The sequence below is a fragment of the Fundulus heteroclitus genome, chromosome 11, assembly GCF_011125445.2.
Source record: "Fundulus heteroclitus isolate FHET01 chromosome 11, MU-UCD_Fhet_4.1, whole genome shotgun sequence".
Lineage (NCBI taxonomy): Eukaryota > Metazoa > Chordata > Actinopteri > Cyprinodontiformes > Fundulidae > Fundulus > Fundulus heteroclitus.
Genome location: NC_046371.1, coordinates 25,199,648 through 25,211,376, shown reverse-complemented (window position 1 = coordinate 25,211,376; position 11,729 = coordinate 25,199,648). Strand labels below are relative to the sequence as shown.

Here is an 11,729-nt window from a genome sequence, read left to right as displayed (position 1 = left end):
GATGCATGTGCACGTGTCTCATCACGTGCACGTCAGTTGCCATTGTCACTGTTGCATTTTGCAATTGTAATGATAATAATATTAGAGGAGGGTAACGTGTTCTTATTCCAAAGCTCAACTCTCATCAGTAAGACAAAACAAGTCTGATCTATAAATAAATAAATGTTTATAATACATCTGACTTTACATATATTTATATTCAGTATGCTTTCTATAATAAGAGTACAACAGAAGTGAAGTGATGCTTACATTTAGCAACAAAAGGCAATATATATATATATATATATATATATATATTTATAGACAGATAGATAAAACTTGACTACTCTTTCTTTGCTGTGAGCCACTTCTTTTCTTGAGATGCTTTTCTCTGATAGGTTTTTGTATTTGGAAGGTTTCTCAACACCCGGATGAGAAACGTCGACATCCGGAGCCAGTCTGGCAGGAGGAGCGAGAGCGCCACACTCTGTACGATGTTGGGCAAACAAAGAAATGTCAAGCTGTAGCAGGGAATTGTTTGTAACACTGGAGGAAATCATAGTTTATCTCTGCTCTGCTCTGACCTGCAGGGCATGGGACAGACAGCCGCTGGTGTAGCTGGAATGACCCACGGTGTTCACAGCCTCATAGGCGAAGCCCGAAGCACTCTTCACCAAACAGTTGACCTGCATGTTGTGCGTCATGTTGGTGGAAACCATGAGTGGGGCCACACACTGAGGAGACAGTAACAATGAAATTAGATTATACGATACAGGAAACATACAACAAAGGCCAAGGTTAATTTTAAAAGATGTGTGTATGTTCATCTTATTTAAAATTTGTTTTTTTTTAAAGGAAACTGATCAAAATTTGTTTTTGGGAACACTGTGATGACCATTAACTAAAGTTTTATTTTAAGGAAATCCATTTCTCCTCTGCCTGATAACTATTTTTTACGACTGCTGCTACAACAAAAGTCTAAAATGTGACTGATGTGCAACATACAATTAGCATACGATAATATACGTCTCAAAGCTGTGTTTAGACTCCAAAGTCTTTGGCTTGTCTCTTGTCTACTATTTACTCTGTTTTATCCGCGTTCAAGAATCAAGAGTCTTTCATTGTCACCGCATGTTACCCTGGTGAAATTGTTTCACGACAAGACTCTTCATAACCCATTTACTCCAGATTTGTGTGAAACTCCTGGCTGTTCAAAAGCAAAAAGGTTTTCACTTTTAAAGAGTTACAGCACTGCAGAGTTCAGTCTCAGCTGCACCAGTGCAACAACTTTTTTTGGAGGAAGGTTATTGGTTAGCTTTCTAATGAGCTTCCACAGCCACATGTACTTTATTGGTTTGCAGCAAAAAAACATTGCATTGATTACAGTAATGGTCTCGAAAATGGTCTTGGTTTTTGTCTTGGACTTGTTCTTCTTGTCTCTGCCAAAGTCTTGTTTTTGTTATTCTCTGGTCGTGTTCTTGTGTTGTTCTTCTTGACTAACACTCTGAGTTGCTGAAGCACTGACGCCAGCAACAGTCCACATCCTGTAAATCTACCCCAAACTCTTAAATGAGCTTTGCTTTACAATCCTCCCAATGGTCGAATGTTCCTTGCACACCTTTTCTGCTACATTTTCCCTTCTGTCACTTAAACTGTCATTATGTCCTGACAGTAAAATATCAGACTGATAATCTGTGAAAAAAAAAAAAAAAATCCAGCTCCTCTGGATCCTCCCAGTGGTCCTACTGCCATCTGCAGAAATACACCGCTCCCGGGTCAGAAATAGCCAATCAGAGCCAGGAGGAACGTCTGACTCTGATTGGTTGTCAGCAGTGTCCATCACTCTTGTTTACACACTGCTCACACACCCTCCCCCGAACAGCGCTACAGTCATTCAAGCTGAAGATTGCTGTAGGGCTGCAGCTATGTGGTTAAATGGTGGAGAAACGACCTGTCAGTGTCTGGAGTGATACCTGGTCAGAAAACAAAGACAGGTAAACGTTGGAGCTGCATGGCAGGCTGGGCTGCAGCAGCAGAGAGCAAGGGGGCGGGACCTGTAAGGTGTGATCTATAACATTGAGTTAAGTCCAGTCTTAGAGTATTTTACCTGGACAGTGATTCCCATTGACTTGTACTCGGCATGCAAACACTTTGAGAAATATGTTACAAAAATCTGCAAAAAGAAAGAAAGGAAGTAGGTCATTGGGTGAGCGAATTAGGATGGATTTGAATAAATGTGTTAAAATTAACACCAGGAAAATACCTTGGTGGCCGAATAAAGAGTCAGCAATGGCTGTGGACGAACACCCATGTCAGAAGAGATATTAATAATTAATCCTGTGCCTCTGGGGATGACATGAAACGCAAATGTTAATAAATTGCCCCATTTCTCTTGTCATCCCAATTAACTGTATATCAAGTATGTGTTGGTACCTGTCCACCATGCCAGGAAGAACCAGCCTGGTCATCTGCATAGTAAAAAGGTAAGGTGTCTTTAGAGGTGGTATGGTGTACAAGTAAATGCAAATAAAGATGTACAACACAATTTAATAGTGTATTGACTCAGATGTCTTACCTGGGGAACAGAGAGTATGTTGCAGTTGATTATCTGACTTATTTTCTGTTCAAAATAAATAGAAATTAAGTCAGAGATTATAGAACAACCTCAGCTGGTTTAAATCATCCAGTGCATGACCCTCAAACAGGGATATTTCAAATCCATTACCTGTTCAGCTTCTGGTGTCTCCAGAAAATAGGCAAAATGGTCAGAGCATATCATTCCAACGTTGTTAACTGTAGTTTAAGATTCAAAAACTTTTGTTAATAAACATTATCTGTCACTTATTTAAAAAAGCAGGCAGCTAGTATATATAAAATGAAACAGCATAATGTTTCACAAACCATACTCCAACTGGTAGCTGGGGCATAACAAAATGTATGCCATACTCTAATGGCCAGTCACCGATCTCAAATCAACAGATCACATGTATGATGAACCAATTGACTCTGCTAAAATGTACCCAGTGAGTGTATTTTACAATTAAGTTATACGTTTTAAAACTCTAAATAGAGTGTAACTATGACCCATAATCAATCAGCATAGCTTAGCTTAGTTAACACAGAACTGACCAGTTTTTAGTTTTCTTTTACTATTTGGTTGTTTCTTCTAATCATTATTTGGCTGAAAGCATAATTTTTGAAAAATAGGAAATCTTTATTTGTCATTGCAATTCCAACAAAATTTGTTTTCTACAAATAAAACATCACCATTAGGGAGCAGTGGGCAGCTTAACAGCACCCAGGGAGCTTAATGTGTCAAGGGTCTTGCTCAGGGACCCATAGTGGCAGTCTGCAGGGTTTGAACTGCGTACTTGCAGCCTTCTCACAACGCAAGCGCTCTACTCTAACCACTAGGCCACCACTCCATTTAGGGGTACACGTTTATGTTTTGCCACCAAACATCCATTGGCATCAGCTTATCTGAGATCTGGTTATGGGGACAACAGGTCCAGGAGGGAACCCCAGACATCCCTCTCTGGAGCAACAACCTCCGACTCATAATCCGGGATCCCAAGGTGTTCCCATGTCAGGTGGGACATGGTCCTTCCAGGCAGTTCTGGGTCTTCCCCAAGGTTTTGGGAGGACTGGAAACTAACCCAGTCTCCATCAAGCATAACAGCCCTAACATGTCTACAGCCTTCAGAACCAAAGGCCAAATCTCATCCACATCTGGAGCCCTACCACTGGTGCTCTACTAATCCAGAGTCTTCAGGCTCTGCCTTCTCCACAGAGGACATGGTGACCAGACTGAGGAGAACTTCTGGGTGCTCCTTCCACCTTGAGGCCAACCAAAAATCTCCCTCCATAACCTCAGCAAATTCCACCCATGCTCGAGTTTTTGCTTGTGCAACCATTGATGCCACAGTCCTTTCAGCCACCCAGTACCTGTCAGCTGCTTCAGGAGTCTCCAAGGACAACCAAGGCTGAAGGCCTCCTTCAGCACTGATGTGTTTTTGCTGTGACAGGCACCAATAACCTTTAGGCCACAGCTCTTTGAAGCCACATCCACAATGGAGGTCCTTCACAAGGTCCATTCAGATTCCATGTTCTCCATCTCTCCCGTGCAATGAGAGAAGTCCTTCCAGAGGTGTGAATTCATGATCACTTGAACAGGTTCCTCCTCCACGTGTTCCCAGCTCCCCCTCACCACCCATTTGCGTTTTTCTAGTCTGTCTGGCAGCCTCACCATTCCACCAGATCCAACTCAACTACCAGGTGGTGATCAGTTGACGGCTCTGTCCCTCCTTTTACACAAGCACTCAAAATATAACACCGACAATCTGATGATACAGTTACAAAATTGATAATTCATCTTGGTTGCTTTGGAAATGTTATGCCTCACACAAAAGTCCAATAACAAAACACAGCTCAGATTCAACTTTGGGAGACTTCTTCTGGATCACATCCCTCCAGGTAATGCCCCTGTTTCCCACTTGGGTTTTGAAGAGGGTAACCCTAACCCACCAATAAAGTGACATTTCAATTTCCTAAAGCCAGATTATGCCACCAGGAATTGTCATGCCAATTACCCGGTTTCTAACCTATGCAAATTGCATAGCACCTTACTTGCATGGTGTAATAAATACACTGTTTTATCTTTTTTTTGTCTTTATACTAATTAAATCCAATGACAGCAGTGGCTTTGCTTCTTGTACATAGAAATCCGATGCTTTTAAATGAGTATACTGAACAATGTCACAGAAAACATGCACCTGGGTGTAATGAAGGAAGTTGTGTAGCTGGTGCATATCTGTGTTTTATCTGGTTTTATATACATGAATGAATACCTGGTGATTTGAGTAACCAATAGGTTGTCAGCAGGGTGGCAAAAGCCAATGGATGGAGACAAGGGAGGACATTTAAGAGCAAAAAGGAGGAACCTAATCCCCCCAGGGGACAGGGAGTCAAGAGACCAGCAGGCAAAGCAGCACGAACAGCAACAGGGGTACAGGAGAACTGGGCAACAGCAACAGGAAGTGGAACCAATATTGGCTGGGGGGAGGTCTATACTAGGGGAAGGGTAGTATAGTGCTCTGGCTCTGGAGTAAGTACGCAGAGCTCGCCAAATTATATCTCAACTGATTAAGAACATGTGTATCTGGTGAGGAATGGGCGTGGCTAATAAACTAAACAAAAAACACTATAGTTTAGCAGGAGTGATAAAAGATTATGTGATTTAACCTAAGTTATTCAGGCTTTTTTTGCTTCCTTCATTTTGCTTTCAACAAAAAATTCAAAGTCCTTTTTCTGTTGTTTGTATTTATCTTTGTGCATGTTTCCACCAAATTTATTTGGTTATGGGGGTTAAACAGGAAATTATTATTCTAAACATGGTCTTCTGGATGCGTCACAAAACAGTGGTTCAAGGTTGATTATACTGATGTTGCATTTCCAGAAATCACATATCAAAATTTTGGATATAGAGTTTAACGTAAAAAAAATAACACAAACTCAAAATGCTTTCAATTTTAACACGGTGCACGTTTAAAGAATAACTTTCAACTGTGCTTTTCCTGTATTACCCAGAATCCCAATCTGCAGGCCTTGGAGCTCCTTAGCGACGGATGAGTAGATGCTGCCACCCTCTGTGAAGTCCACTTGGATGGTGTGAGTCTTTCGTCCGTACTCATTTTCTAAGGTAGACAGAACATGTGTGTTAAGTCTTTCAGCTCCTAACTGCTTTTATAAAACTGAAATGTTTCTATTGACTATCTGGACAACAGTAGAGGACATCAGCATTAACTCTACTTAACTCACTGATTTCTTTGGCAACCATTCGGAGCTTATCGTCAGATCTTCCTATTAACACAACATCTAGACCCCTTCGTGCCAACTGGAAGAAGACATGCAAACAGAAAGATTTTGAAGCTGTTTTAGCTCAGACAAGATTCTACCGTGATAAATGTGTCGATCCTGTCCTAAATAACTTCACATTAAGACAAACCTGGAGTCTTTCAGTCAAATTTAAAACAAAACATCAAATCTGGTTTAAAAACTCACCTCATTGGCATAAGCTTTACCAATGCCAGATGTGGCACCAGTAACAACTGCGTGAAGAACAGAGCAAAGCAAAATAAACTCTCCAGGACTTGTATAGCAAACATACATTTGTCATTTCTGATACCCAACTAAAGTTATTTTTTTTATTTTATTTTTTTTTACATCGACTTTCTAAAAAAAAAGCTGCTTTTACATAACAGATTCTAGGAACGTACACATGACATAATTTCACACTGTAGATAACTTGATAGTTAAAATGCACTGCTTCTATATGTTAAGCTGCAATTGCCATTGACCATGAAATCCTAATTTAGGTCCAAAAAAGTAAGTTTCTTGTATATCAAAGTGCAAAATGTTTGGAATGCAGATGGTTCACAACAAACCTAGAGTTAATGTTTGTGGACTTTACTACTCAGAAAGGAATGAGAAAAGCTTATAAAGGCTTGAGCTAAAGGATAGTGGATAATGCATTGAGTAAATGACTTAAAAACAATTTTATGGCTACAATTGGGATTTTTACTTCTAGTCATTTTATGGTGCCCCCCATCCTTCTGTACAAAATAAAAAAAAAAAACCACACTAACTGATGTTCAAAAGTCCACTTTTGCACATAACTCTACCTCTCTATGTATCCCATTTGTGGAATTTTAATTGTATGAATTTGTAAATAAAATGGCTCAGGAAAAAAGGCTGGAGAGCACAGCTTTTTTTTCCCACCAAAATTCTTTGCCACATCAAATATGTCTTGAAATATTCGATGCTTCACTGAAAGCGTTTCCTCATACCTGCCCATTGTCCGTATTTCCGCAAATCCACCTGCCACTGCTCCGACAAAAAAAACTGTCTGAATCCACACCAGCATCTCCAGGTGAATCTCAGCAGGCAGAGAGCCACAGTTAATCCTCCAAAGACGGCCAGAGTGTCGGTCAGCGACGTCTTGCGGCAGAGCTCCTGAGTGAGCAGCATTTTTCTGCAGCAGAATGTGGAAGTGTTCAGAAGGCGCTTTCTCCTTTTTTCACATGAGAAGAAATGAAATCTGGAAATGTTTTTTTGTGCTCCTCCCCACGTTTCTCCACCCCTCTAATTCCTATTCCAGGAGATTGTTGTAGCAGATTCCTATGGCGAGCTTGCCGACACAGAAAGTGGTTCTCAGGTGAGCTGGCCCATGTGGCTTCAACAGTTAAACACATTAACAAAAGGTTCAACCAGATAGATCAACCGACTATCCAATTAGATATTTGCATCTTTAAAACAGCATGGGGTGTTGTTTTGGGTAAAACCTTTTGATTGCTTGTCCTCCCTGTGCTAGCACTGCTTGCATCTAATCACAAAGGGCCCAAAACAAAACCAGGAATCATCAAGTGTCGATAAAGACAACAACAGAGATGTGAATGTGGCACAGTGCTACTGAGAGCTGATAAGTCTCCGCTGCTGTTCCAATCTGTCAGCTTTTCATTTCAGCAGAAACAGTCCTAGTCTTTCATTTAAAGGGAATGTCTGTACGTTGACAAACTGATAATGCCTCTGATTAAATGCCAGAGCGACAACGCCGGTGATAGCTCCTAAATGCCAAACGCACAAATCCAGTCCCGTAACCCAAACGATGGGAAAAAAGCTGCTTATCATCAAACTCCGTTTGTCCGATAAATCCTGTTGTCATTTTTGTTTTGTTGAAATAAAAGGTTTCCTGAAAGATGTGTACAACTCATACTCCTAATACTAAAAAAATATGTTTATGTTATAATATAACTTTTCGTTTTACACCTCACTGGTTGAATAAATGTATAATTTTTGGGAATGACAAGCCAGTTCATGCTGGTAAGAATTTAATTTTAACACGCAATGCAAACAATAACAGGTGAAGTTGGGAATAATGGATCAGATTATGCACTGTGTATTCAAAATGAGACTGAAATGATCACAATAGTTCAATATTTCAAACAGATGGGTAATCCAAAGACCCAAGCTAAAACCACTCCTATTATTTTCACATTCTTTGAAAAGTGCACAAACAAGCAACTACTTAACCAACTACATAAAGTGCTTGCAAACAAGCAATGGAAAATCGATTAATAATAATAATAATGATAATAAATAAAAACAATATTATTTCTTAATGTATACTCATATGAGATATGTTAAACTGTGTATTAAACTAGATGTAGGGATGTTACTACTTTTCCTGAATTACGTGTATTTATTAGGGGGTGAAGAGGGAAACTTGTGAGAGAGAGGGAAATAATGCTGAATACAATCTGTAAGGTTTAAATTTAATCCCTTTATGATGAAGTAAAATTTTTCTTTTTAATAAGAAAGCTGAAAGGAGATCTGTCTCCCATCAACAAATGAATCTTAAATCTATCAGTCGTCTCTTTTGATTCCTGACTTGAAAATGCGACTACTGACTCTTATTTCCAATAAATCAGTTTAAGCTCTCTAGGTATAATAAAACTTATTGACATCTTACATCTATTTGAAATATTCGCTTCAGTTAACTGGAGGCAGTGGTTCATAAAGCTCAACCTGATCTCACATGGTGCTTTGGAGACTAATCAGATGTTGGATTTTCTCTAGTGGGCATCTTGTCTGAACCTGAATTTTCATGGCATAATTTCTTCATCAACTGATTGAAGTCCTTCAGGATAAACTGCTGTCATTTTCTCCAGTGCATGCAACACTGACCTGATTTTGAAGAACTAATCAGTTTTTTTTTCTTGCGTCTAGTACATAATATCAACAAAGCAATGTAGGTCAAACTCGAATTCAATTTTACCATTTGTTATCACCCTGGGATAACGCCTCTCCTGATCACATTCATTCAGAGCTGTGTCTTTATTTCCTCTTTTATCGTTGTATTGCAGTGTGTAAAGGTTGCATGCAGCGTTTTCAACAGAGCCTCTGGAATAACATCCTCAGAGAAATCCAGTGACTCTTGTTCCTTCATCGATAGGGATGCTTACCTCCATTTTCAAGTCAAATTCCTTGGCTTTTTGTCAAACATGCTCCCGGCCAAATTCTATACATACATGGTGTGAGCAATGGGCTCCAAATGGGATTGTCTCCAGGATAATTGCCCAATGTGAGCCATCTGTATAAATTTGATGCAAAACAAATCTAGGGCAAACGTGGGGCCCACACGGGTCCCATATTGTGTTGCACAATTTGAATACAATCTTCTTAACACTCTTAACACCTACTGAGGATACCCAGCTTGTTGTATTTAGTTACCCAAAGCAGGTCTTGTGTAGGAAGGTCATTTTGAGTTGAATGGCCACTTAGCACCCTTCCTCCCTGAGCAGAATCCTTATGAAGCCCGCCTAAACTTGTAGGCTGTACGCAACTCCCACAAGCTCCTCATATTTGGTGTTGTTTCATCTTGTGATGTATTTTCTTTATTTAGGGGTCAAAGTAGAAGGGCTGAATGCATGTCCATGTTTTTTTACATCCAAATAACTTTGGTTTAGTCTATGGCAAATCTCAATAAAAAAAGATATTGACGTTTGATGCAGTAACACAACAAAGTAACAGAAAGGGTCAAAAGCTATAAATATATATACAAAGCAGCACAGTGTAAGATTTGGTCAGATATACGATGAAGAGCTGATTGGTTGGAACGACAGCATGGGGCTACAGATAAATGAGCCAAGAAAGGAGCCCTGTGGTGTGCCCGTCTTTGCAGTTTCCTGAAGTCAGGGTCCAGGGCAAAACCTTTATCGATATTTTGGTTGAGAAGCAGTGAGTGTGTGAGAATGTTTTTTTTTTTTTTTTGTCTCTGTGTTGCCCTGCGATAGACTGGCGACCTGTTCAGGGTGTACCCCGCCTCTCACCCATTGACACCTGGAGATAGGCACCAGCACCCCTCACGACCCCAATAGGGATAAGCGTGTTGGAAAATGGATGGATGGTTGAGAAGCTGCCAATATTCGGTGTGCATTTCTTTCTTCAAATAACTCACTTTAAAAAATATGTCTATAGTGATGTTCTATGATAGATTTATAATCGAAACCTGATGAATCAGAAAATCCACTGGGCTCTTTGGCTTGGAAGAATAGCAGTGCACCTGCTGTAATTGTTCAAAAGGTGGCAGCACACAGCAAGTACAACTTAATCAAGCTGAGCTGAAGTGGCTACTGGTGTTATCTAATCACAAAAACCTATGCAGATATACTAGAGCAGCTTTTGCAAAACTCCCACCAGTAAAGCCCGTAGAAGGTTTTTTTTAAATGAAGCAAGGAGTTAAACAAGGTCTCTCCCATTTTTAAACAAATGTTTTTGTTCAGTCATTTAAAAAAAAGGCCCACATTTGAAAAACTGTATCTATCAGTTCATGATTTACAACGCTTGCTTTATATTCTTGCAGCCCAAAATCAAATGTACACCCTTTGCAAGTGACTACTTTCTGTTTTTAACAATGTCACATCTCTTTTTTAAAAAGCAGTACGGTGCAAGCCTTCTCTACCAGGTATTTTGAGGTGAAAATCTACCATGATCTTTTAGGGTTCCTCCCTGAGAGGCAACATGCACTCTCAGCACTCTGCAACCAGTGACTAAATGGTCTCCTGATAGGCTGCTCAGGATTACCCATCCTAAATTACACTCTGGCTTGGCTTTTCAGGGACGGCTCCTAGCTTTTCTACGCGGCGTTGATCCTGTGATCCTGGAAGGAGGGAGTGATGTCATCGCGAGAGTCGGCCAGATTAATTCGCCTGAATAATTGAGTTTGGTCACGGAAAAGACTTGTTTCCCCACAGATCCTCTTAAGTATAGTATTAATTAAGGTGTATATACTGTAAATACTTTCACTGCCGACAATATACTGTATATTTTGCGAGAACCGTACAAAACCGTCTTGTTGCTAATGTTGCAAGCGAGCTCATATTTGCTTGTAATGCGCTGATGCTAAAAGAGCACACAATGAATCGTTGTCGCTGACCGCCTTCTGATAGCGTGGTGCTGTGTCGCTGCCTCTGCTGAGCTGGCCGTATGACCGACCTTGCTTTGGAGTGATCTCTAACAGTGCTGTCAGCCATGTCACTAAGAGGCTTGCGTGCAGCCGATCAGTTTAGCCAGGCCTCGCCTGACTAATCTGATTACTTCAACAAGTCTCCTATAGATGAGCAAGACAGGACAAATGAGAACAGGACTCACCTCGCATATGCCACAACCTGCCTCCATAACGAGGTCATCGGGGGTGCATTCTTAAGGAATATTTCTCCGCGTTTAGTTGTTTTAAACCTGTATTATTTTGATCCGAGTTCTCCCTTTTTCCCTCAGGCTCAGGTTGCAGCTTCCAGATCATAGGAGCAACTTTCCGTTAGCTTACCATAGATAGCGCACAAGATATTTCCAGCCCTTTGCTCCAGCTTATGTACTTCCTTTGCCTCTGTGACAATTGACGTACAGATCCAAGATTATTTCAAAAACTGGCAGCGGCACAGAGGCTTTTATAATGAGAGGGAAACCTAACCCTGGAAAAAAAAGTATTCAAATCAACTTTTTATGTTAATACAACCACAACATAACGGATTTTATTGAGAAATGATTTAATAGAACAACACAATGTAATGTACAGTTGTGAATGCCCCCCTCTCCCCCCCCATAAGAGTCTGGACAGTGGTCATGTTAATGCCCCCCTCAGTCAAGTCTTTCTAGATCCACCTTTTACTCTACAGCTACACGTCTTTAGAGGT

The 11,729-nt window shown here is 40.4% G+C and overlaps 1 protein-coding gene across 1 annotated transcript; it reads right to left on the bottom strand.

The window, feature by feature from the left end:
* Positions 1–322: 322 nt before the first annotated feature.
* On the bottom strand, positions 323–11,381 carry hsd20b2 (hydroxysteroid (20-beta) dehydrogenase 2). The gene is made up of 12 exons (XM_036143529.1): positions 11,188–11,381; positions 6,825–7,009; positions 6,040–6,086; positions 5,797–5,872; positions 5,562–5,672; positions 2,705–2,772; positions 2,555–2,599; positions 2,413–2,447; positions 2,243–2,324; positions 2,087–2,152; positions 564–713; positions 323–466 (listed from the first exon to the last, which is right to left on the bottom strand). Exons 1-12 carry the CDS (start codon positions 11,223–11,225, stop codon positions 323–325), a joined length of 1,047 nt encoding a protein of 348 aa, XP_035999422.1. The 5' UTR covers positions 11,226–11,381.
* Positions 11,382–11,729: the final 348 nt, after the last annotated feature.